At 44.7% G+C, this 24,298-nt stretch overlaps 1 protein-coding gene across 1 annotated transcript; it reads right to left on the reverse strand.

Moving 5' to 3' along the window:
* Window positions 1-12,476: 12,476 nt before the first annotated feature.
* On the reverse strand, window positions 12,477-23,771 carry LOC149976662 (uncharacterized). Its single transcript, XM_090201596.1, has 5 exons — window positions 23,691-23,771; window positions 20,163-20,343; window positions 15,130-15,212; window positions 13,776-14,639; window positions 12,477-12,527 (listed from the first exon to the last, which is right to left on the reverse strand). Exons 1-5 carry the CDS (start codon window positions 23,769-23,771, stop codon window positions 12,477-12,479), a joined length of 1,260 nt encoding a protein of 419 aa, XP_090057722.1.
* Window positions 23,772-24,298: the final 527 nt, after the last annotated feature.

Raw genomic sequence — 24,298 nt, forward strand, 5'->3', positions numbered from 1 at the left:
CCTTGCTGTCCACCTGGCCGTGCTGCTGCTCCAGTTTCAACTGTTCTGCCTGCGGCTATGGAATCCTGACCTGTTCACCGGATGTGCTGCCTGTTCCAGACCTATTATTTGACCATGCTGGTCATTTATGAACATTTGAACATCTTGGCCATGTTCTGTTATAATCTCCACCCGGCACAGCCAGAAGAGGCCCCTTCCGTCTTCACAGGGTAAAGATGCTTTTAGTTTCTTTGTGCCCTTTACGTGAAACAACTTACAGAGCTTTCCAAATGAGATGTTCTGCAAATGAGATGTCCTTGGCATTGGTGTTTGTACCCCTAATGAAGCCAGCTACCTGCAAGACAACAGCTGCTTAAAGCTGGACATGGTGAGGTAGGCCTAAGCCTATAGATTATATAACTGTTCCTATTGCGTTTTATTCTGTATTATAGAAGTTGGTTAATGAATCATTACATTGATAAAGACGTACTGTATTTGTGTGTGCATATCCCTTCCATTCCCTCTCCCAGCCCACTAATGCCTATACCAAATCAAATGAGGAGAAGATTCTGCAGTTCTTTCATATAGTATTTATAAAATACAAATCTACACGGTGAAAATACTACACAACAAAGCAATTAATAGTTCATTAAAAGAGCCTAGAAAAAATGACAGGGACATATGGCACCATGCGTAAATACTATGCATATTGATAATTTCACTTGACAGTAGACCGAATAATTGTTGTAGAAGCATAACTAATAGTGGTATGCCAGCCTACCATAAACCCAGATGTTTAAGTTAGTTCTAAGATGTCTGCTTTCTCAAGCTTGAGTTTTTGAATCTGAATAGAAGCTTAATTGAGCCACTATTATGTCAATTGGACTAATAGATTCATAGCATAACTTACATTGTTTTGTGTAACAATTATCCAGCAGGTCCAAGCATTTATTTATGTGGCCTCCTCTTTACTTCTCCATCAATGGTTTGGATACCGGGTGGAGACGGTGAAACTCCTGTAGCAAGGATCTAGGATGTCCTCCACCGGGTACCCAGCATCTCTCCTCCGGGCCGTACCCCTCCCACTCCACGAGGTACTGAAGGCCCCTCGCCCGTCGCCTTGAGTCCATGATGGCTCGTACGGTACACGCCAGGACTCCCTCGATGTCCAGAGGGGGCGGAGGAACCTCCCGCACCTCAGACTGCTGGAGCAGACCAGCCACCACCGGCCTGAGGAGAGACACATGAAACGAGGAGTTAATACAGTAATCAGGAGGGAGTTGTAACCTATAACAAACCTCGTTCAGTCTCGTCATGACTTTAAATGGCCCCACAAACCGCGGACCCAGCTTCCGGCAGGGCAGGTGAAGGGGCAGGTGAAGGGTCGAGAGCCAGACCCGATCCCCCGGTGCATACACCGGGGCCTCACTGCCGTGGCGGTCGGCACTCGCCTTTTGCCTCCGGGCCGTTGTAGCCGCACATGGGCAGCGTTCCATGTCTCCTCCGAGTGCCGAAACCATTCATCCACCGCAGGAGCCTCGATCTGGCTCTGATGCCATTGTGCCAGGACCGGCTGATAACCCAGCACACGCTGAAACGGTGATAGGTTGGTAGAGGAGTGGCGGAGGGAGTTTTGGGCCATCTCCGCCCAGGGGATTTAAACCGCCCACTCCCCCGGCCGGTCCTGGCAATAGGACCGCAGAAACCTACCCACATCCTGGTTGACTCTTTCCACCTGCCCGTTACTCTCGGGGTGGAAACCTGAGGTAAGGCTGACCGAGACCCCAGGCGTTCCATAAACGCCTTCTAGACTCTAGACGTGAATTGGGGACCCCGATCAGAAACTATATCCTCAGGCACCCCGTAGTGCCGGAATACGTGGGTGAACAGGGCCTCCGCAGTTTGTAGAGCCGTAGGGAGACCGGGCAAAGGAAGGAGACGGCAGAACTTAGAAAACCGATCCCAACCGACCAAAACCGATCCCAACGACCAGGATCGTGGTTACCCCGCGACAGGGGAAGATCCGTCACGAAATCCACCGATAGGTGTGACCACGGTCGTTGTGGAACTGGAAGGGGTTGTAATCTCCCTCTGGGCAGATGTCTAGGTGCCTTGCACTGTGTGCATACAGAACAAACAATTTGAGCTTCTACTTCTAAAAATTCACCTTTCCAGAAAAAAGTCTCTCACTGTTGCTGCTTGCTATAGACCACCCTCTGCCCCCAGCTGTGCCCTCAACACCATATGTGAATTGATTGCCCCCCATCTATCTTCTGAGCTCATGCTACTAGATGACCTAAACTGGGACATGCTTAACACCCCAGCCATTCTACAATCTAAGCTTGATGCCCTCAACCTCACACAAATTATCAATGAACCTACCAGGTACAACCCCAAATCCGTAAACACGGACACCCTCATAGATATCATCTAACTAACTCGCCCTCCAAATACACCTCTGCTGTTTTCAATCAAGATTGCAGCGATCACTGCCTCATTGCCTGCATCCGTAATGGGTCTGCGACCAAACGACCACCCCTCATCACTATCAAACTAAAACACTTCTGCGAGCAGGCCTTTCTAATCGACCTGGCCGGGGTATCCTGGAATGACATTGACCTCATCCCGTCAGTAGAGGATGCCTGGTTATTCTTTAAAAGTGCCTTCCTCACCATATTACATAAGCATGCCCCATTCAAAAGAAATTAGAACTAGAAATAGATATAGTGCTTGGTTCACTCCAGACCTGGCTGCCCTTGACCAGCACAAAAACATCCTGTGGCGTTCTGCATTAGCATCGAATATCCCCCGTGATATGCAACTTTTCAGGGAAGTTAGGAACAAATATACACAGGCGGTTAGGAGAGCTAAGGCTAGCTTTTTCAAGCAGAAATTTGAATCCTGTTGTTCAAACTCAAAAAAGTTCTGGGACACTGTAAAGTCCATGGAGAATAAGAGCACCTACTCCCAGCTGCCCACTGCTCTGAGGCTAGGAAACACTGTTACCACCGATAAATCCACTTTAATTGCTTACCACCTAGCTAGCCCTACCCCGGTCAACTGCCAGGCACCCTCCACAGCAACCCGCCCAAGCCCCCACCATTTCTCCTTCACCCAAATCCAGACAACTGATGTTCTGAAAGAGCTGCAAAATCTGGACCCCTACAAATCAGCCGGGCTAGACAATCTGGACCCTCTCTTTCTAAAATTATCTGCCGAAATTGTTGCAACCCCTATTACTAGCTTGTTCAGCCTCTCTTTTGTATCGCCTGAGATTCCCAAAGATTGGAAAGCTGCTGCGGTCGTCCCCCTCTTTAAAGGGGGTGACACTCTAGACCCAATCTGCTACAGACCTATATCTGTCCTACTCTGTATTTCTAAGGTCTTCGAAAGCCAAGTTAACAAACAGATTACCGACCATTTCGAATCCCACCGTACCTTCTCTGCTATGCAATCTAGGTTCAGAGCTGGTCATGGGTGCACCTCAGCCATGCTCAAGGTCGTAAACGATATCATAACCGCCATCGATAAGAGACATTACTGTGCAGCCGTATTCATCGACCTGGCCAAGGCTTTCGACTGTGTCAATCACCACATTCTTATTCGCAGACTCGACAACCTAGGTTTCTCAAATGATTGCCTCACCTGGTTTACCAACTACTTCTCTGAAAGAGTTCAGTGTGTCAAATCGGAGGGCATGTTGTCCGGACCTCTGGCAGTCTCTATGGGGGTGCCACAGGGTTCAAATCTCGGGCCGACTCTATTCTCTGTATGCATCAATGATGTCGCTCTTGCTGCTGGTGTGTCTCTGATTCACCTCTACGCATACAAACACCATTCTGTATACTTCTGGCCCCTCTTTGGACACTGTGTTAACTAACCTCCAGACGAGCTTCAATGCCATACAACTCTCCTTCCGTGGCTTCCAACTGCTCTTAAACGCAAGTAAAACTAAATGCATGCTACTCAATCGATCACTGCCCGCATCTGCCCGCCCATCCAGCATCACTACTCTGGACGGCTCTGACTTAGAATACGTGGACAACTACAAATACCTAGGTGTCTGGTTAGACTGTGAACTCTCATTCCAGACTCACATTAAGCATCTCCAATCCAAAATTAAATCTAGAATCGGCTTCCTATATCACAACAAAGCATCCTTCACTCATGCTGCCAAACATACCCTCGTAAAACTGACCATCCTTCCGATCCTCGACTTCGGCGATGTCATCTATAAAATAGCCTCCAACACTACTCAAGAAATTGGATGCAGTCTATCACAGTGCCATCAATTTTGTCACCAAAGCCCCATATACTACCCACCACTGCAACCTATACGCTCTCATTGGTTGGCCCTCGCTTCATACTCATCCCCAAACCCACTGGCTACAGGTTATCTACAAGTCTATGCTAGGTAAAGCCCCGCCTTATCTCAGCTCACTGGTCACCATAGCAGCACCCATTCGTAGCACGCGCTCCAGCAGGTATAGCTCACTGGTCACCCCCAAAGCCAATTCCTCTTTGGTCACCTTTCCTTCCTGTTCTCTGCTGCCAATGACTGGAACGAACTGCAAAAATCACTGAAGCTGGAGACTCATATCTCCCTCACTAGCTTTAAGCACCAGCTGTCAGAGCAGCTCACAGATCACTGCACCTGTACATAGCCCATCTGTAAACAGCCCATCTAGCTACCTCATCCCCATACTGTATTTATTTATTTTTCAAGCTCCTTTGCACCCCAGTATTTCGACTTGCACATTCATCTTCTGCACATCTTCCATTCCAGTGTTTAATTGCTATATTGTAATTACTTTGCCACCATGGCCTATTTATTGCCTTAACTCCCTTATCTTACCTAATTTGCACTCACTATATATAGACTTCTGGTTTTCTTTTTCTACTTTATTATTGACTCTATGTTTTGTTAATTCCATGCGTAACTCTGTGTTATTGTATGTATCGAATTGCTATGCTTTATCATGGCCAGGTCGCAGTTGCAAATGAGAACTTGTTCTCAGCTAGCCTACCTGGCTAAATAAAGGTGAAATAAATGTTTTAAAAATAAATAAAAATAGCTAAGAACGCTAGGCAACTAGTGTGGCCTGAAATGTATCACAATTGACAATGACCCCAAGCATATTTCCAAAATTGTGGCAAAATGGCTTAATTAAGGACAACGAAGTCAAGGTATTGGAGTGGCCATCCACAAAGCACTCACCTCAATCCTATAGAAAATGTGTGGGCAGAACTGAAAAAGCGTGTGCGAGCAAAGAGGCCTACAAACCTGACTCAGTTACACCAGCTCTGTCAGGAGGAATGGGCCAACATTCACCCAACTCATTGTGGGAACCTTGTGGAAGGCTACCTGAAATGTTTGACCCAAGTTAAACAATTTCAAAGCAATGCCACCAAATACCAATTGAGTGTATGTAAACTGTGGAATGTTGCCCCACTCCACTTTAATGGCTGTGCGATGTTGCTAGATATTGGCGGGATCTGGAGCATGCTGTCGTACACAGGTCGAACCAGAGCATCCCAAACATACTCAATATGTGACATGTCTGGTGAGTATGCAGGTCATGGAAGAACTGGGATATTTTCAGTTTCCTGGAATAGGGTACAGATCCTTGCAACATGGGGCTGTGCATTATCATGCTGAAACATGAGGTGATGGTGGTGGATGAATGGCACGATAATGGATTCAGGATCTCGTCACGGTATCGCTGCATTCAAATTGCCATCAATAAAATGCCATTGTGTTCGTTGTCTGTAGCTGATGCCTGCTGTGGTATCCCAGTAGGTCTACCCCTGGGGATGGTAATAGAGGGGAGGTATGTGAGGCGACGTTGGCTCCCTCTGCTGGGAATAAGTGAGCAGGGCACCCCGACACAGACAGCTCTCAGTTGAGGTAATTAGAGGAAAGTGCCAACCGGCCGTGGAGGCCAAATAAAAGGAGCACGGTGGCACACCATGAGAGAGAACGAGGAGAGACTGACACCAAGCAAAAGGAGAGAAGGACCGAGCCTCAGTGATTTTCTTTGTTTATTTTCTGTCTTAGTAAAGTTGTTTTTGCGGACTAAAGCCTCCCGGTCTCTGTGTCAATCTCTGCACGCTCAACCCAACACTCCACGGTTTACCACACTGCCCATACCATAGTCTCACCGCCATCATGGGGCACTCTGTTCACAATGTTGGCATCAGCAAACTGCTTGCCCACATGACGCCATACATGTTGTCTGCCATCTACCCAGTATAGTTGAAACTGTGATTCATCCGTGAAGAGCACACTTCTCCAGAATGTAAGTGGCAATTGAAGGTGAGCATTTGCCCACTGAAGTCGGTTACTACGCCGATCTGCAGTCAGGTAAATGAGCTCTCCTGAGACTGTGACAGTTTGTGCAGAATTTCAGTTTGTGCAGCTTTATCAGCTGTCCAGGTGGCTGGTCTCAGACCATCCCGTAGGTGAAGAAACCGGATGTGGAGGTCATGGGCTGGAGTGGTTACACGATCATTACACAGGTGCATCTTGTGCAGGGGAAAATAAAAGGCCAATCTAAAATATGCTCAGATGTGTCATGTTTTGAGGGAGCATGCAATTGGCATGCTGACTGCAAGAATGTCTACCAGAGCTGTTGACAGATAATTTAATACACGTTTCTCTACCATAAGCCACATCCAATGTCCTTTTAGTGAATTTGGCAGTATCTCCAACTGGCCTCAAAACCGCAGACCATGTGTAGGGCATTGTGAGTGAGCGGTTTGCTGATGTCAATGTTGTGAACAGAGTGCCCCATGGTGGCGGTGGGGTCATGGTATGGGGAGGCATATACTACAGACAACCAATTTAGAAATTTAGAAGGAAGGGAAGCGCTGCTAACGTACACCATAGTAGGTTTTTGTAGACAGAAGGTGCTCTTTGGTAAAAGCGGTAAGTTGGTCATCAAAAAGAAAGGAGGACCAAGGCACTCTTCATATAATGAATTAAAATGCCTTCATGACATGTTCAATGGAAAAAAAATTGTTAAAAACTCATACGTGTTTCGGCTGCAGAACCATCAAAATGCAAATCAGGGCTAGAAGCATCAGACCCCCTAGAAAAGTAGTTCCAGTCTTGAATATGACTGGGAAAAGTGGTAAGAATAAGAGAGCCATCTAGTTTATAATACACTAGATCACAGAAAACATGGACCACAGCAGTCTAAACACAGCTGAGGGCAATAAAGTGAGCAATATGTCCACTAGATGACAGCAAAGGGACCTCTCACGACCCTACAGGTAAGGTGAGAAATCCGTATCTCCATTTAAACCAGGGTACTTACTGGCCTGTAGTTTGTAAATCCCAAGACTTTCCATTTGGTTTAGCTGTTTGAGATGGTCCATTTTTCTAACTGAGGACAACGAACACAGCTTCATTTTATCGATGGCAATTGAATGCATTGTGACGAGATCCTAAGGCACATTGTCGTGCCATTCATCCGCTGCCATCACTTCTAGTTTCAGCACGGCCTCATGTTGCAAGGATCTGGCATATGCAATTTGAAATGTTTCATCACTTAACACTGCAGTTTGTTTCAACTTATTTGTCCACTTACTTTGTTAAAGGGGAAGTTCAGTATTTTATATGCTATGAAGTGGTTCATCACTCTGGTAGTAGTCTATGGGGCAGGAGTAACTGTAATCCAATGTTCTGTACTTTAAACAGCCACTACAACTTGAGCAAACTTTAACCACTGCTAAAAATCAGTGTCAGGGATGTTACTAAAGGGCTTGATTCAATCCGTAGTGCTGAAGATCCTCCACATAGCGCAATTGCAATTTAAAGGTAATTTCCGATTAAGCTAACATATGCAGCTTTTAACATGAATGCAGTCTCCGAGAACATTGCCTTTAAATTTCAATCGTGCAACAGCGCGGATCTTCAGCACTACAGATTTGAACTTAAGCCCTTAACCCTGTGAGAACCAATGTTGCAAAAATATGTTTCCTAAATTGCATCCTTTACAGGTACTGGACAACAACAAAAAACGCTCTCAAGAGAACAGCCTATGTGAGCTTACAGAGGGGATAGTTGCTTTTCTCTGCCACAAGAAAGCCAACATGTATCTAGCAAAAATGCTTGATGAGTTCGTTTTAGATGTTTGTTTTTTCAAATCAATTGAATTAAGATAATTTGGGACTAAAGAGGAGGGATAAAGGACAAACATAATGCTAAATTTCCTTACACTGCTCAACTACAGTTTCAAGAAAAAGTATGTGAGCCCTTTGGAATTACCTGGATTTCTGCATAGTTTTGACATACAATTTGATCTGATCTTCACAACAATAGACAGTGTGCTTAAACTAATAACACAAATTATTGTATTTTCTTGTCTATACTGAATACATCATTTAAACATTCACAGTGTAGGTTGGAAAAGGTATGTGAATCCCTAGGCTAAGGACTTCTCCAAAATCTAATTGGTGTCAGGAGTCAACTAACCTGGAGTCGAATCAATGAGACGAGATTGAAGATTTTGGTTAGAGCTTCCCTGCCCCATAAAATAACACAACATTTGAGTTTGTTATTCACAAGAAGCATTGCGTGATGTGAACCATGCCTCGAACAAAAGAGATCTCAGAAGACCTAAGATTAAGAATTGTTGCCTTGCATAATGCTGGAAAAGGTTACCAAAGTATCTCTAAAAGCCAGTCCAGGGGTAAGACAAATTGTCTATAAATGGAGAAATGTCAGCACTGTTGCTACTCTCCCTAGGAGTGGCCGTCCTGCAAAGACGATTGCAGCACAGCGCAGAATGCTCAATGAGGTTAAGAAGAATCCTAGTGTTTCAGCTAAAGACTTACAGAATTCTCTGGAAGATGCTAACATCTCTGTTAACGAGTCTACGATATGTAAAACACTGTCCATAAAAAACATTGCTGCACGTCTGAAGTTTGCAAAAGAGCACCTACTGGCAAAATATTCACAGCACACCAACATAAAAACTTCATCCCAACTGTAAACTATGGTGGAGGGAGCATCATGGTTTGGGGCTGCTTTGCTGCCTCAGAGCTGGACAGCTTGCTATCATCAAAGGAAAAATGAATTCCCAAGTTTATCAAGACATTTTGTAAGGCTATCTGTCCGCCAATTGAAGGTCAACAGAAGTTAAGTGATTCAACAGGACAACAACCCAAAAGATAGAAGGAAATCAACAACAGAATGGCTTGAACAGAAGAAAATACACCTTCTGGAGTGGCCCAGTCAGTCCTGACCTCAGCCCGATTGAGATGCTGTGGCATGACCTCAAGAGAGCGGTTCACACCAGACATCCCAAGAAAATTGTGGAACTGAAACAGTTTTGTAAAGAGGAATGGTCCAAAATTCCTCCTGACCATTGTACAGCTCTGATCTGCAACTACAGAACATGTTTGGTTGAGGTTATTGCTGCCAAAAGAGGGTCAACCAGTTAGTAAATCCAAGTGTTCACATACTTTTCCCACCCTGCATTGTGAATGTTTACACGGTGTGTTCAATAAAGACATGAAAATTATAATTGTTTGTGTGTTATTAGTTTTAAGCAGACTGTCTATGTCTATTGTTGTGACCTAGATGAAGATCAGATCAAATTTCCAGACCAATTTATGCAGAAATCCCTGTAATTCTAACGGGTTCACATACTTTTTCTTGCCACTGTATATTCAGTCATAAGCACTCCCATGATGTCTGAGTTTTTAGATAAACTGAAACCTAACTTTGCAATGAGATATGCCATGCATAAAATGTTTGTTTCCTGATGTAGGTCAACTGTGTAATACAGTGCATTTGGAAAGTATTCAGACCCCTTGACTTTTTCCACATTTTGTTATGTTACAGCCGTGCTATAAAATATATATTTTTTAAATCTACACACAATATCCCATAATGACAAAGCAAATACAGGTTTTTAGAAATGTAGGCAAATTTATGAAAAATAACTGAATTTACCAAAGTATTCAAACCCTTTACTCTGTATTTTGTTGAAGCACCTTTGGCAGCAATTACAGCCTCAAGTCTTCTTGGGTATGACGCTACATGCTTGGTACACCTGTATTTGGGGAGTTACTCCCATCCCTCTCAAGCTCTGTCAGGTTGGATGGGGAGCGTCACTGCACAGCTATTTTCAGGAGTCTCCAGAGATGTTTGATCGGCTTCAAACCCGGGCTTTGGCTGGGCCACTCAAGAACATTCAGAGACTCGAAGCCAGTCCTGCATTGTCTTGGCTGTGTGCTTAGGGTCATTGTCATGTTGGAAGGTGAAACTTCGCCCAGTCGGAGGTCCTGAGCTCCCTGGAACAAGTTTTCATTAAGGATCTCTCTGTACTTTGCTCCGATCCTCTTTTCCTCGATGCTGAGTATTCTCCCAGTCCCTGCCGCTGAAAAACATCCCTACAGCATGATGCTGCCACCACCTTGCTTCATCGTAGGGATGGTGCCAGGTTTCCTCCAGATGTGACGCTTGGCATTCAGGCCAAAGAGTTGGATCTTGTTTCTCATGGTCTGAGAGTTCTTTAGGTGCCTTTTGGCAAACTCCAAGCTGGCTCGGGAGTGGCATCCATCTAGCCATTGTACCATAAAGGTAGTGCTGCGGCCCATCTCCACAGAAGAACTCTGGAGCTCTGTTAGAGTGACCATCGGGCCTTTGGTCACCTCCTTGACCAAGGACCTTCTCCCTCGATTGCTCAGTTTGGCCAGATGGACAGCTCTTGGAAGAGTCTTGGTGGTTCCAAACTTCTTCATTTAAGAATGATGGAGGCCACTGACTTATTGGGGACCTTCAATGCTGCAGACACTTGTTGGTACCCTTCCCCCCATGTGCTTCGAAACTATCCTGTGTCGGAGCTCTACAGACAATTCCTTCGACCTCATGGCTTGGTTTTTGCTCTGACATGCACTGTCAACTGTGGGACCTTATATAGACAGGTGTGTGCCTTACCAAATCATGTCCAATCAATTGAATTTACCCCCAGGTGGACTCCAATCAAGTTGTAGAAACATCTCAAGGATGGTCAATGGAAACAGGATGTATATGAGCTCAATTTCAAATCTAATAGAAAAAGGTCTGAATACTGTTATTTATTTTATATACATTTTGTCATTATGGGGTATTGTGCGTAGATTGATGAGGATTTTTATTTATTTAATCAATTTTAGAATAAGGCTGTAATGTAACAAAATGTGTAAAAGGGGAAGGGGTCTGAATACTTTCCGAATGCACTGTACCTGTAACTTTCGTTATGTACATGTCACATTCACTCCACACCGAGTTAGCTTTTCCAAAGTGTCTAAGGGACGGCATGATAGAGATTCATCTTACACAACCACGTAGAACATTTGTGAGGCAATCTCTTTGTTTGTCAGTATAGGATATGTTAATGGTAGGCAGGCCACAATACAATGTCAGAGGGTTTCCTTAATGAATAACATCTTGTATATTTCCTGAAAACATTCCCACTCTTCTTTGTTAATTGTAACCAAAAATCTAGCAAATGATCATCCATCAAAGAGACTTGTCATAACCACAACAAAAATTAACATGGACAGTTTTGGCATTTACTTCTCATCTCTTTTCAAATGTCTCCAAAAGTGATTTGAAAGACATGCACCCACGAGATAACATCTTGTACTAAATCTGAAATGAAAAATACCAATTTCAAAAGGACATCATTGAATCTAAAACAAAAGAGTGGAATATGAAGGAGGTGTTAGTAAGGGTGTAGTAAAAACCAATGTGTCTCCCAGGAATTGCACAGCCTCTTTCAAAGTTGCTATGTTGTCTAGCCTATCAGGTTGTAAAGCAAAGGTAGGCAAGTCATGATGTGTACAAAGCCAATAATATCAAAGTCCTAGCTTTGGGATTATAGGGTGGTTGAATAAAAACAACAATTATTTAGGATATACCCGTATGAAATCTTTCAACTACCCCAATGTCATGGCTGTGTAATAATAATAATATTAACTTTCTTCACTCCTATTAGAGTGAAATGTGAAATATCCTGAGGGCGATGCAGAAGGTGAGTTTAGAAAACTATTTGTGTTCCTTTATTCTCTCCCGTAGTCAGGTGTTTGTGGGCCCCCCAGCAGGGCCCAGGCCTGTGGGCTCCTGTCCTGCTAGGCCTATGAGATGAGTGCTCCCCAGTCCGTAGGGGGGACCAGTTCGCCTTGGCGCTTCCTTTCCCGCCGGTGTTCACGGAGAGAACCTTTACCTGAACAGCACATCCCAGAGCTTTCCCCACTACAACAGCCCATCCTGTGCAAGCCGTCCAGCGGCCCTACCCGGCTACAGCTCCTGCCATGCTCCGAGAGGCACCGCAGGGCCTGGGGCTCATGCTCAAAGTCGGTGAGTGGGAAATGCGAGGACAAGATGATGTGCGGCTCAGAGATGTCCGGGATTAGGGAGATGGTGGTGGTGCGGCGAGGGCTCTTCATGGGCTGGGCAGCGGGGTCTCGTCAATAAAGTTGATGACCTCGTCGCTGCTGAATCAACACAAATCCTCCTCCTCGTAGTTTTCTCCGCCACTCCCACGAGGCAGCTGGGAGTCAAATAGGAGTCGAAGAGGAGCATTTCACAGCTCTTACAACTGACTTGCTTTGAGTCTGGAGTCCAAATAGGAGTCAAATAGGAGCATTTCACAGCTCCACAACTGACTTGCTTTAAGTGTGGAGTCAATAGTGCTCAATAGGAGTCAAATAGGAGCATTTCACAGCTCTACAACTGACTTGCTTTGAGTCTGGAGTCCAAATAGGAGTCAAAGTGGAGCATTTCACAGCTCTACAACTGACTTGCTTTGAGTCTGGAGTCAAAAAGGACTCAATAGGAGTCAAAAAGGACTCAATAGGAGTCAAAAAGGACTCAATAGGAGTCTAAAAGGACTCAATAGGAGTCACAAAGGAGTCAATAGTCAAAAGGTCGAAGTAGCATGAGCAACTATTTTGCACATATTTGCATTGTTTTAGCAGAGTTGTTCAGTCAATGATATTGGAAGTCAGCATCAGCCTCATACTACTGTAAAACTGAAATGAATCGCTGAGTCTCAAATAGTCACTTTTAATAGCCGGGCAACGGAACACATTTCAGCAAATAAGTACAATCTAAGTACATTATTCCTTAGAAGCCTGTCTCTAATAAGCACCTGTTGTGTTCAGTGATTTAAGCCTGGGCTATTAATTTTAGTAATTTTTTTTTTTTGTAATTTTTTTTTTTTTAATTAGTTTTACAGTATATGTTTAACTTGTGATACTATGATTAAGAGGTTGCAGCTCAGGACAGACGGGCGGTTCTGGCAGCTCATACAGACGGGCGACTCTGGCAGCTCCTGACTGACGGGCGACTCTGGCAGCTCCTGACTGACGGGCGGCTCTGTCAGCTCCTGACAGACAGGCGGCTCTGGCAGCTCAGGACAGACGGGCGGCTCTGGCAGCTCAGGACAGACGGGCGACTCTGGCAGCACAGGACAGACGGGCGGCTTTGGCAGCTCAGGACAGACGGGCGACTCTGGCAGCTCAGGACAGACGGGCGACTCTGGCAGCTCAGGACAGACGGGCGACTCTGGCAGCTCAGGACAGACGGGCGGCTCTGGCAGCTCAGGACAGACGGGCGACTCTGGCAGCTCAGGACAGACGGGCGACTCTGGCAGCTCAGGACAGACGGGCGACTCTGGCAGCTCAGGACAGGCGGGCGACTCTGGCAGCTCAGGACAGACGGGAGACTCTGGCAGCGCTGGACAGGAGGGAGCACCTGGAGGAAGGAGACAGCGAGACAGCCTGGTGGGGAGACCTACAGGAGGCCTGGTGCTTGGAGGAGGCACCGGTTGGACCGGGCCATGGGGGAGCACTGGAGCCCTGGTGTGCAGCGTTGGCACCACACCTCCCGGCTCGATCACCATTTTAGCCCGGACCATCCAGAGTGCAGGCACAGGTTGAACCGGGCTGTGGGTGAGCACTGGCGATCTGGTGCATACCACTCGCACCTCTCCCTTAGGCTCCATAACCACATTCGCCCGGCACGGGTGGAGCGCAGGCATAGGACGCACTGCACCCTCCCAGCGCCCCGGAGACACAGCATGCAGCGCCGGCCCAGGATACCCTGGGCCGAAGCGGCGTATCAGAGACCAAACACGCTGGGCTGGCACAACACGCCCTGGCTGGATGCCCACTCTCGCATGGCACTTGCGGGGGGCTGGCCTTTCGCGCACCGGGCTATGAGTTCGTACTGGTGACACCGTACACTTGACCGCATAACACGGTGCTTGACCAGTACTGTGCTTCTTTCGGTAAGCACGAGGAGTGGGCTTAGGTCTCCAACCTGACTCTGCCACACTCCCCGTGTGCCTCCCCCCCCCAAAAAAATGTGGGGGCTGCCTCTCGTGCCTGTCGCGCTTCCGTGCTGCCTCCTCATATCGCCGCCGCTCAGCTTTCGCTGCCTCCATCTCTGCCTTGGTGCGGCGATATTCCCCAGCCTGTGCCCAGGGTCCCTTTCCGTCCAAAATCTCCTCCCATGTCCACGAGTCCGGAGATCGCTGCTGCCCGATACCACGCTGCTTGGTCCTTGGTTGGTGGGTGATTCTGTAACGCTCGTCGTGGGTGGAAGAAGAGGAGGACCAATGCACAGTGTGTCCATATTGTTTTAATAAGAATACTGAACACTGAACAAAAACAATAAAACTGAAAATAATCACCCACCCCACACAGGTGGGAAAAGGCTACCTCAGTATGATTCTCAATCAGAGACAACAAACGACACCTGCCTCTGAGAACCATACCAGGCCAAACACATAAACACAACCTAAAAAAACGAACATAGACTGCCCACCCAACTCACGCCCTGACCATACTAAAACAAAGACATAACAAAAGAACTAAGAACGTGACAAAACTACTGATGGTCATATTTGCCAAACAGCCAGATTGTTGCTTTTTTACTTTTAAATGTCATGTCTGGATAGAAAATATCTCTCAAAATGTAAAATGATTCCAGCAAGATCAAACAAGACTAAGATAGAAATGTGAAGTTAAAATAAATGAATGGCAATATAACTGCAAATACTGCATGTTATCTTCCTGTCGTTGCAATGGATACCCTTGTAGGACCCCCCTTTCTACGGTTGAGAATTGGAATATGACAATATGGTCTACCGTCATGATATCAGCCACGGAGCTATAGTCATATGGTCGGTCATATATTAAGTCTGCATGACTTCCTCCATCTTGGCTGTTTTCTGCAAAACGCAGAAAAGCATACGTGTCAGCATTAAAGAACAACATACTCGAAATACACAGACAGACAAAACGGATAAATAAGAGAAACAATATCTTTCGGGGGGGTGGGGGGTCCACAGGGAGATTTGGAGTTCCTATTCAAAAAGGAGTCGCTGTAGCCCTCAAGCCCTCGAGACTTTCTTGCACTTGGAGCCTTAAAGATATTTGTAAGTTAATATTTTTTTTGTATAAAATAATAATTCCAGTATGAACCATTAAGTGTTATATATTTTTTTTATTCAGATCGCTTCAGACTATGTCACAGAACATTTAAAAAATATATTATAGGTTTATTATTGCCAGAAATCTGCACAACTTTCCTGGTTAACTTTATTTGTCTTTGTGGCAATCACAAATCTCTACTTTTGTTCAAGTTTGTCGGATATTGTTCTGAACTTGGAATAGTCTGAAGTGTTGTGAATAACAGGGAACTTAACATTCAGTGGTTCATTATGGTCTAGATCGTGACTAAATTATCTCTGCAGCAAGATGGCAAAAATTTCCTAATGCTGAACAGTGCATTTGAAAATAATCAGACTGAAAATCATGACTGTGGCCCTTTCTCAACTAGAAAAACATAAAACAACTGCTTCCAAATTCAGAGACCCTGTCTAGAAAGTGCTATTAATCGTTTAAGCACTGGGGCTTATTATGAGAACCATAACACAACAAATCAAAGGAGTGTTTTTGAGTAATCATTTGACATACTGTATAACATGTCAAGCAGATTTAGGATCAAAACAAGAATTCAAATTAGATTCAATTGGAGATCGGTGTAAAATGCTGATCTTGAGGCAAATGTTGGCTGGTAGGATGGAGGCTGTTTGCACAGGCAGCGTAGCACGCAAATCAGTAGCTTGAGAATCAAGAAACAACCCTTATACTGTAAACATAAAACTGTATTGTGATATACAAGGCAAGCCCTCTAGAAAAAGAGAGGAGAACTGGCAACATTAAAATCACACAAAAAAATACTGTCCTATGGTTATGTTTTGTTTTTTGCCTCATGCGAAACAATCAACAGGGATGGACATCTAGAAAGGGAAGATATCAATAGGTTTGGGGGTTAGAAAGAGTGGAGAGGGGAGATATCAATATGTTTGGGGGTTAGAAAGAGTGGAGAGGGGAGATATCAATAGGTTTGGGGGTTAGAAAGAGTGGAGAGGGGAGATATCAATAGGTTTGGGGGTTAGAAAGAGTGGAGAGGGGAGATATCAATAGGTTTGGGGGTTAGAAAGAGTGGAGTGGGGAGATATCAATAGGTTTGGGGGTTAGAAAGAGTGGAGAGTTGAGATATCAATAGGTTTGGGGGTTAGAAAGAGTGGAGAGGGGAGATATCAATAGGTTTGAGGGTTAGAAAGAGTGGAGAGTGGAGATATCAATAGGTTTGGGGGTTAGAAAGAGTGGAGATATCAATAGGTTTGGGGGTTAGAAAGAGTGGAGAGTGGAGATATCAATAGGTTTGGGGGTTAGAAAGAGTGGAGAGTGGAGATATCAATAGGTTTGGGGGTTAGAAAGAGTGGATAGGGGAGATATCAATAGGTTTGGGGGTTAGAAAGACTAGAGAGTGGAGATATCAATAGGTTTGGGGGTTAGAAAGAGTGGAGAGGGAAGATATCAATAGGTTTGGGGGTTAAAAAGAGTGGAGAGGGGAGATCTCAATATGTTTGGGGGTTAGAAAGAGTGGAGAGGGGAGATATCAATAGGTTTGGGGGTTAGAAAGAGTGGAGAGGGAAGATATCAAGTTGAGTTTAAACAATTACATTGTAAGAAAAGGAAAGTTATTTCACAGGGTTCATTTCAATTAGCATGTTTGTAACATTGAAGATTTTTCAGTTACTTATTATTATTCTGATATCAGTACAGAATAGTTCACATCAATATAGAATAGTTTTTTTTCTGGTCCATGTTAATTAACCGAATCCACCATTAACAATCTATGGGGGCTACTACGTTTATTATGTGACCTAACTTTAAAGTTAATCAGTTAAAATGTATCCTTTGGATCACTTGTACTTTTGACAGACCAAATGACTATCATTTGCATAATTTGAGGGAAGTGTGAAAGGGATTGGTTGTGGTGTTACTGCTTATTGTCGCTACGTACGCCTACTGCCTATATGGACAGGAACAGTTTTGTGCATTTATAAAAGACTATACGTCCTTCAGCAGTATTTGTTTCCACTCATACAAGGATATTGGGCCGAATCCTAACTTGAGATAGTTGTTCGTTGAGGAGCTTGTATTTGTGTAAATCATGTCTGCCTAAATTTACAAGAAAGATGGATGTAGCATCTCAAAGGATGGGGAAATATGACCATCGTGCTGAAATGTCATGCGCTTTTGGCTCTAGGTATATTCCTCCAGCATCAGTTTGGTTCTTCATAAAGCCTCTCTTTATCTCTGCGTCTTGTGTTCTAGGCCAGGGAAGACTTCACAGTTTGAATGCTTTCAAGTGAAACAAAGTCAAATGCTACGGGGAAAGTATGTGCTTTTCCAGCAATATCTTCCAACGTTTATGCCACTGCAACAGTCCGATAAATTTGGTCCTTTCAAATGAGCCCCCAAAGAATGAAACCACAAGACGTGGCTATAACAGTCCCTCAAGGATTCCGCAATTCTTCGATCGCATAATTCAATGCAAAATCAACCAATCAGAGCATATTATGCGAGAGATCGCAATTTTTTTACCAAACCCTGCACTTTTAGTGCATAAAAGGGTCCAATCGAAAACGGGTTTGTAATTTTGACCAATTACTGCACTGTTACCATGGAAAATGGCCCAATCGATTTTCAGCGTATTCACGTGTGAAGATGATGGGTGATTGATTTCTGTTCATTGTACTGCCATCAACAATCTCATTTCCCAACAAAAATAACAGCTAAAGACCATGCAAAACTATTTCCAAATGTCTTTGGAAACAAGAGAAGGTCGACAATCAACAGTCACTTCCAATCAGCAAAGCATATGAGAATGCCAGATCACCATGACTGAAGTGGTAGCAGGGAAGACTGTGGCAAGCACTGAAAGAATCAAGGTGAGTGGCGTTTTACTCCAACTTTTACTCCGCTAACCTTGGCTTTAGTAGGGTGGTCAACACTCTGCTCTCCCCAGTTTGTCTATGGAGAGCGCTGCTCAAAGCACGGAGTGCAATTTGTCAACTTTGCCGGTTTAAACTCTCTGTAAAACTTAATACAGATCACAAAAGCACAATCTTTCTGGATTTTTAAAAATGGTAATACTGTTTTTAAAGTACATATCAACCACAATACACCATTTTTATGTTTTATGTTATTCTCTCCCTTACGACCCTTTCAGACAAAAATCACAATCTAAAGTATTTTGAAGACAACTTATGCAAAATAAATATTGATCCTCAAATGGAAAGCAATTGATCAACTTTGAATCTATTTGGGGGTTTTTGAGAAAGAGAGTGTGAGTGGGAATGGGAGGTGCATCTCGTGTTGATAGCAAGCCACAAGCCTGATGGAGAGGAGAGGTGTGTGTGTGTGGGACTGGGAGTTGCATCTCATGTTGATAGCAAGCCCCAAGCCTGATGGAGAGGAGAGTGTGTGGGAACGGGAGGTGCATCTCGTGTTGATAGCAAGCCCAAAGCCTGATGGAGAGGAGAGTGTGTGGGAACGGGAGGTGCATCTCGTGTTGATAGCAAGCCCCAAGCCTGATGGAGAGGAGAGGTCTGTGTGAGTGGGAATGGGAGGTGCATCTCGTGTTGATAGCAAAGCCCCAAGCCTGATGGAGAGGAGAGATGTGGGAATGGGAGGTGCATCTCGTGTTGATAGCAAGCCCCAAGCCTGGTGGAGAGGAGAGGTCTGTGTGAGTGGGAATGGGAGGTACTGTACATCTCGTGTTGATACCAAGCCCCAAGTCTGATGGAGAGGTGTGTGTGTATGTGTGTGAATCTGTGAGTGAATTATGAGAGAGTTGTTTGTTCAGGAAAATAAACAGAATTGAGCACTTTAGATGTTTAAATGTTTTTGTATTATGTATTCTGCTTAAAATCATCCTAAAACTGAGCACATATGACTTTTTATTGCTTTATATGAAATTAACGTGAGAAAAAAAACATCGCAAAATGTATCGCAGAATTTCAGAAAAGCTGCTGCAAAATCAAGCATTTTTTGCCGTAGAAATCAACAACAAAAAAATTGTGAAATCCTGGAGGGACTGCTATAAGTCCTTTCTACAGACACTTTTGTTTGGTCACTTCCTCTCTACTCTGAGAAACAGGGTCACATGATAAATTAGACCACATATCCAATCGCATAAGGACGCCTGGATGGCTAGATATGACCACATTAAAGTAAAATGATATATAGGCCTACTGAATCAAATCTAGGGTTGTAAGCTGACAAGACATCCCTCCCCAAAACAAGATCTCTTCAACCCTGCTCCTGGAGAACCTTCTAGGCCTGCTTATTTCAGGTTAAGTTGATCTACAATCAAATAAGCTTCTTGTTGAGAAGCTCTATCCATACAGTTCTATTCCAAAGGAATGTCACCATAGGCCTTCAGAATTCAAATCAAGTTTTATATCTGGAGATGAATTCCAGGAGTGCCTAGGTGAGATGATTCTCACTCAATTCACAGATGCCTCTCAAATCATCCATTCATGAATCAGCCAAGGCCCAAGCTAAGATAGTGCCGGGATTGCAGACCTCTACCTTGATCCCCCGCTCACAATCAAACGTCTGAGGCCATAGGGCATCAAACCACAGGTCCTAGACCAGTTTTCCAAGACCAGGCTTCCAGACCTCTACCATAACTTATACCCCTTGCCCCCCCCCCCCCCCCCCCTTCCCTGGAACTGTCACCCCATCATGTTATTAAGTCAATATAGCTGGGGGTGGATGAGGTAGATGGTGGACAGAAGGAACCTCCTCCTTTTCACCTTCGTCTACATCATCGTTAGACATGATGGCCACGCACTTTTCCCAGACCATACGCACGTCTGTGCGGTAGCGGTCACACGCCCACGGGAACATGGGCAGCAGGATGGACTGGGCGATGGAGCACCACAGCACCATCCAGCTGTAGGAGCGGTCGTACTTCAGACTGGCAATGCACACCACCTGCAGGGGAGGGAGGGAGGGAATATGGAATAGCACAGTCAATATCAAGTACCAAGCGAAACTACTCAACTACTTCAACGCCCAAGCGGAGGTTTTTCCAACATGAAAGCAACAGAGCAGAGTGTTTATATCTCGAGAAACACCAGCTGAGCAGTGCGTCTTTGGTGCCTCTCCCTGAGCAAAAGTATAAAGTGACATAGTAGAGTTTACTATAGCATAGTGTGTTCCAGGACCAAAGCGTGTGTTCCTTTTCACTGGGCTTTGACACTTCATTCAAATGGATTAATTCAACTCATTAACCAGCCTGAACAACCTCCCTGGTGTCACGAGTGATCTTCACATCAATGAGCCACTTGATTAAGTCCATAAGATTACTTAATCAAACCTATTTCCTCATTAGATGTAAGATACTGTAAACCAGGGGTATTCAACCGGGAGTCCACGGCCCCAAGGTATTGCAGTGGGTCCTTAAAAATATTTCAAATGTTTTTATGAATATCGCTAGCAACAGAATAAAGAATAAACACATTTTGAATGACATACCTACAGTAGAAAAGAGGAGAATATATTGTTACTAATAGATGTCAACTTATTTCTCAGCTCCTAATATTGAGAAAATGTGAAGGCCTATTTTGGGGCCTATTACACTCCCTGGAGTATCTGTGACGACCCTCCCACTCTGCCGAATTCTCTCTCTTTGCTCTTGTTTTCCTTAATAGGATGTCGGTGGGCGGAACCGGGAAGGCAGGCAGCAAAATGGTACACACCTGGGTTTCGGTGTGTCCCGGGGATAAATGCACCTTTCCCATTAATTGAGGAGAGTCTCTCCACGCAGACACTGTTATTTTTTGGTTATGGAATTTTGTGGCTTGTTCGTTTTGGCACCTCAAAAACACCTCTCATTATCACCATCTATGCAAACAACCACTCACACTACTGATTCCTGACTACACCATTGTTAATTGTATATAGTTTACTTTAATTAATAAATATATTTTTGTTATTCCTTATCTCCACGTTGTCTCACTCTTTGTTACGGGCTACGAGCCGGTTCGTGACATAACATGCTGGAAAGTTCTCTTGAATTGGACATTTTTGCCAACCTTTGTTTAACCAGCTAAACAGCTGCAGCTTAGTGAAAATGTGTTTGGAGTTACCTTTTAGCTAATAGGCTATATTAGAGCTTATACTTCCTATTCCAAGGCCAAAATAATAAAAAATATATCAAATCTATTCATTTAAAAATGTGATTACTTCTCCTTGCCATTAACGTTCACCTGATAAGACAAGACCTGTGTATGCACATTATTTTGCTAACGTACGATGGGGGTCCCTGGGTCACCTGGGAGGGGGTCCCTGGGTCGCCGGTTTGCCTGGGAGGGGGTCCCTAGCTTGCAAGTTTGCCTGGCAGGGGGTCCCTAGGAAAGAAAAGGTTCAAACCTGTTATGGCTAGGGGTTCCGCTAGCGGAATGTTTCGACAACATCCGGTGAAATTGCAGAGCGCGAAATTCAAAAAAATTATTAGAAATACTTAACTTTCATACATTCACAATAGCAATGCACCAAATTCAAGCTTAACTTCTTTTAATCTAGCCAACGTGTCAGATTTCAAAAAGGATTTACGGCGAAAGCAAACCATGCGATTATCTGAGGACAGCGCCCATCAAACAAACACATGACAATCATATTTCAACCTGCCAGGCGCGATACAAAACTCAGAAATAATGATGCCTAATGTCTTCTCAGTAACCATGTCAGTATCCCGGGTCATTAGGATGTCCTCCTCAGTAACCATTAGGATGACCTTCTCAGTTCCAAAACTACTACCTTAAACACACAAGTGTAAAGGGATAAAGAATATGTACATAAAGATATATGAATGAGTGATGGTACAGAGCGGCATAGGCAAGATGCAGTAGATGGTATCGAGTACAGTATATACATATGAGATGAGTATGTAAACAAAGTGGCATAGTTTAAAGTGGCTAGTGATACATGTATTACATAAAGATGCAGTAGATGATATAGAGTACAGTATATACGTATACATATGATAAATAATGTAGGGTATGTAAACATTATATTAAGTTGCATTGTTTAAAGTGGCTAGTGATATATTTGACATCAATTCCAATTATTAAAGTGGCTGGAGTTGAGTCAGTGTGTTGGCAGCAGCCACTCAATGTTAGTGGTGGCTGTTTAACAGTCTGATGGCCTTGAGATAGAAGCTGTTTTTCAGTCTCTCGGTCCCAGCTTTGATGCACCTGTACTGACCTCGCCTTCTGGATGATAGCGGGGTGAACAGGCAGTGGCTCGGGTGGTTGTTGTCGTTGATGATCTTTATGGCCTTCCTGTGACATCGGGTGGTGTAGGTGTCCTGGAGGGCAGGTAGTTTGCCCCCGGTGATGTGTTGTGCAGACCTCACTACCCTCTGGAGAGCCTTACGGTTGTGGGCGGAGCAGTTGCCGTACCAGGCGGTGATACAGCCCGACAGGATGCTCTCGATTGTGCATCTGTAGAAGTTTGTGAGTGCCTTTGGTGACAAGCCAAATTTCTTCAGTCTCCTGAGGTTGAAGAGGCGCTGCTGCGCCTTCTTCACGATGCTGTCTGTGTGGGTGGACCAATTCAGTTTGTCTGTGATGTGTACGCCGAGGAACTTAAAACGTACTACCCTCTCCACTACTGTTCCATCGATGTGGATAGGGGGGAGTTCCCTCTGCTGTTTCCTGAAGTCCACAATCATCTTCTTAGTTTTGTTGACGTTGAGTGTGAGGTTATTTTCCTGACACCACACTCCGAGGGCCCTCACCTCCTCCCTGTAGGCCGTCTCGTCGTTGTTGGTAATCAAGCCTACCACTGTTGTGTCGTCCGCAAACTTGATGATTGAGTTGGAGGCGTGCGTGGCCACGCAGTCGTGGGTGAACAGGGAGTACAGGAGAGGGCTCAGAACGCACCCCACAACGCCTGGGGTGCGCCAGAACGCCCCAGTGTTGAGGATCAGCGGGGTGGAGATGTTGTTACCTACCCTCACCACCTGTGGGCGGCCCATCAGGAAGTCCAGTACCCAGTTGCACAGGGCAGGGTCTCGAGCTTGATGACGAGTTTGGAGGGTATTATGGTGTTAAATGCTGAGCTGTAGTCGATGAACAGCATTCTCACATAGGTATTCCTCTTGTCCAGATGGGTTAGGGCAGTGTGCAGTGTGGTTGAGATTGCATTGTCTGAAGACCTATGTCAGTATCCAGGTTAACCACGTCAGTATCCATGGTCATTAGGATGTCCTTCTCAGTAACCATGTCAGTATCCAGGACCATTAGGATGTCCTTCTCAGTAACCATTAGGATAACCTTCTCAGTAACCATGTCAATATCCACGGTCAGTAGGATGTCTTTCTCAGTAACCATTAGGATGTCCTTTTCAGTAACCATTATGATGTCTTCTCAGTAACCAATATGATGTCCTTCTCAGTAACCACGTCAGTATCCAGGACCATTAGGATGTCCTTCTCAGTAACAATTAGGATGTCCTTCTCAGTAACCATTAGGATGTCTTCTCAGTAACCAATATGATGTCCTTCTCAGTAACCACGTCAGTATCCAGGACCATTAGGATGTCCTTCTCAGTAACAATTAGGATGTCCTTCTCAGTAACCATTAGGATGTCCTTCTCAGTAACCATTAGGATGTCCTTCTCAGTAACCATTAGGATGTCCTTCTCAGTAACCATTAGGATGTCCTTCTCGGTAACCATTAGGATGTCCTTCTCGATAACCATTAGGATGTCCTTCTCGGTAAGCATTAGGATGTCCTTCTCAGTAACCATTAGGATGTCCTTTTCAGTAACCATTAGGATATCTTTCTCAGTAACCATTAGGATGTCTTCTCAGTAACCATTAGGATGTCCTTCTCAGTAACCATTAGGATGTCCTTCTCAGTAACCATGTCAGTATCCAGGG

The sequence above is a fragment of the Oncorhynchus mykiss genome, chromosome 16 (genome assembly GCF_057628025.1).
Source record: "Oncorhynchus mykiss isolate SJ-2025 chromosome 16, ASM5762802v1, whole genome shotgun sequence".
In the NCBI taxonomy this organism is placed as follows: domain Eukaryota; kingdom Metazoa; phylum Chordata; class Actinopteri; order Salmoniformes; family Salmonidae; genus Oncorhynchus; species Oncorhynchus mykiss.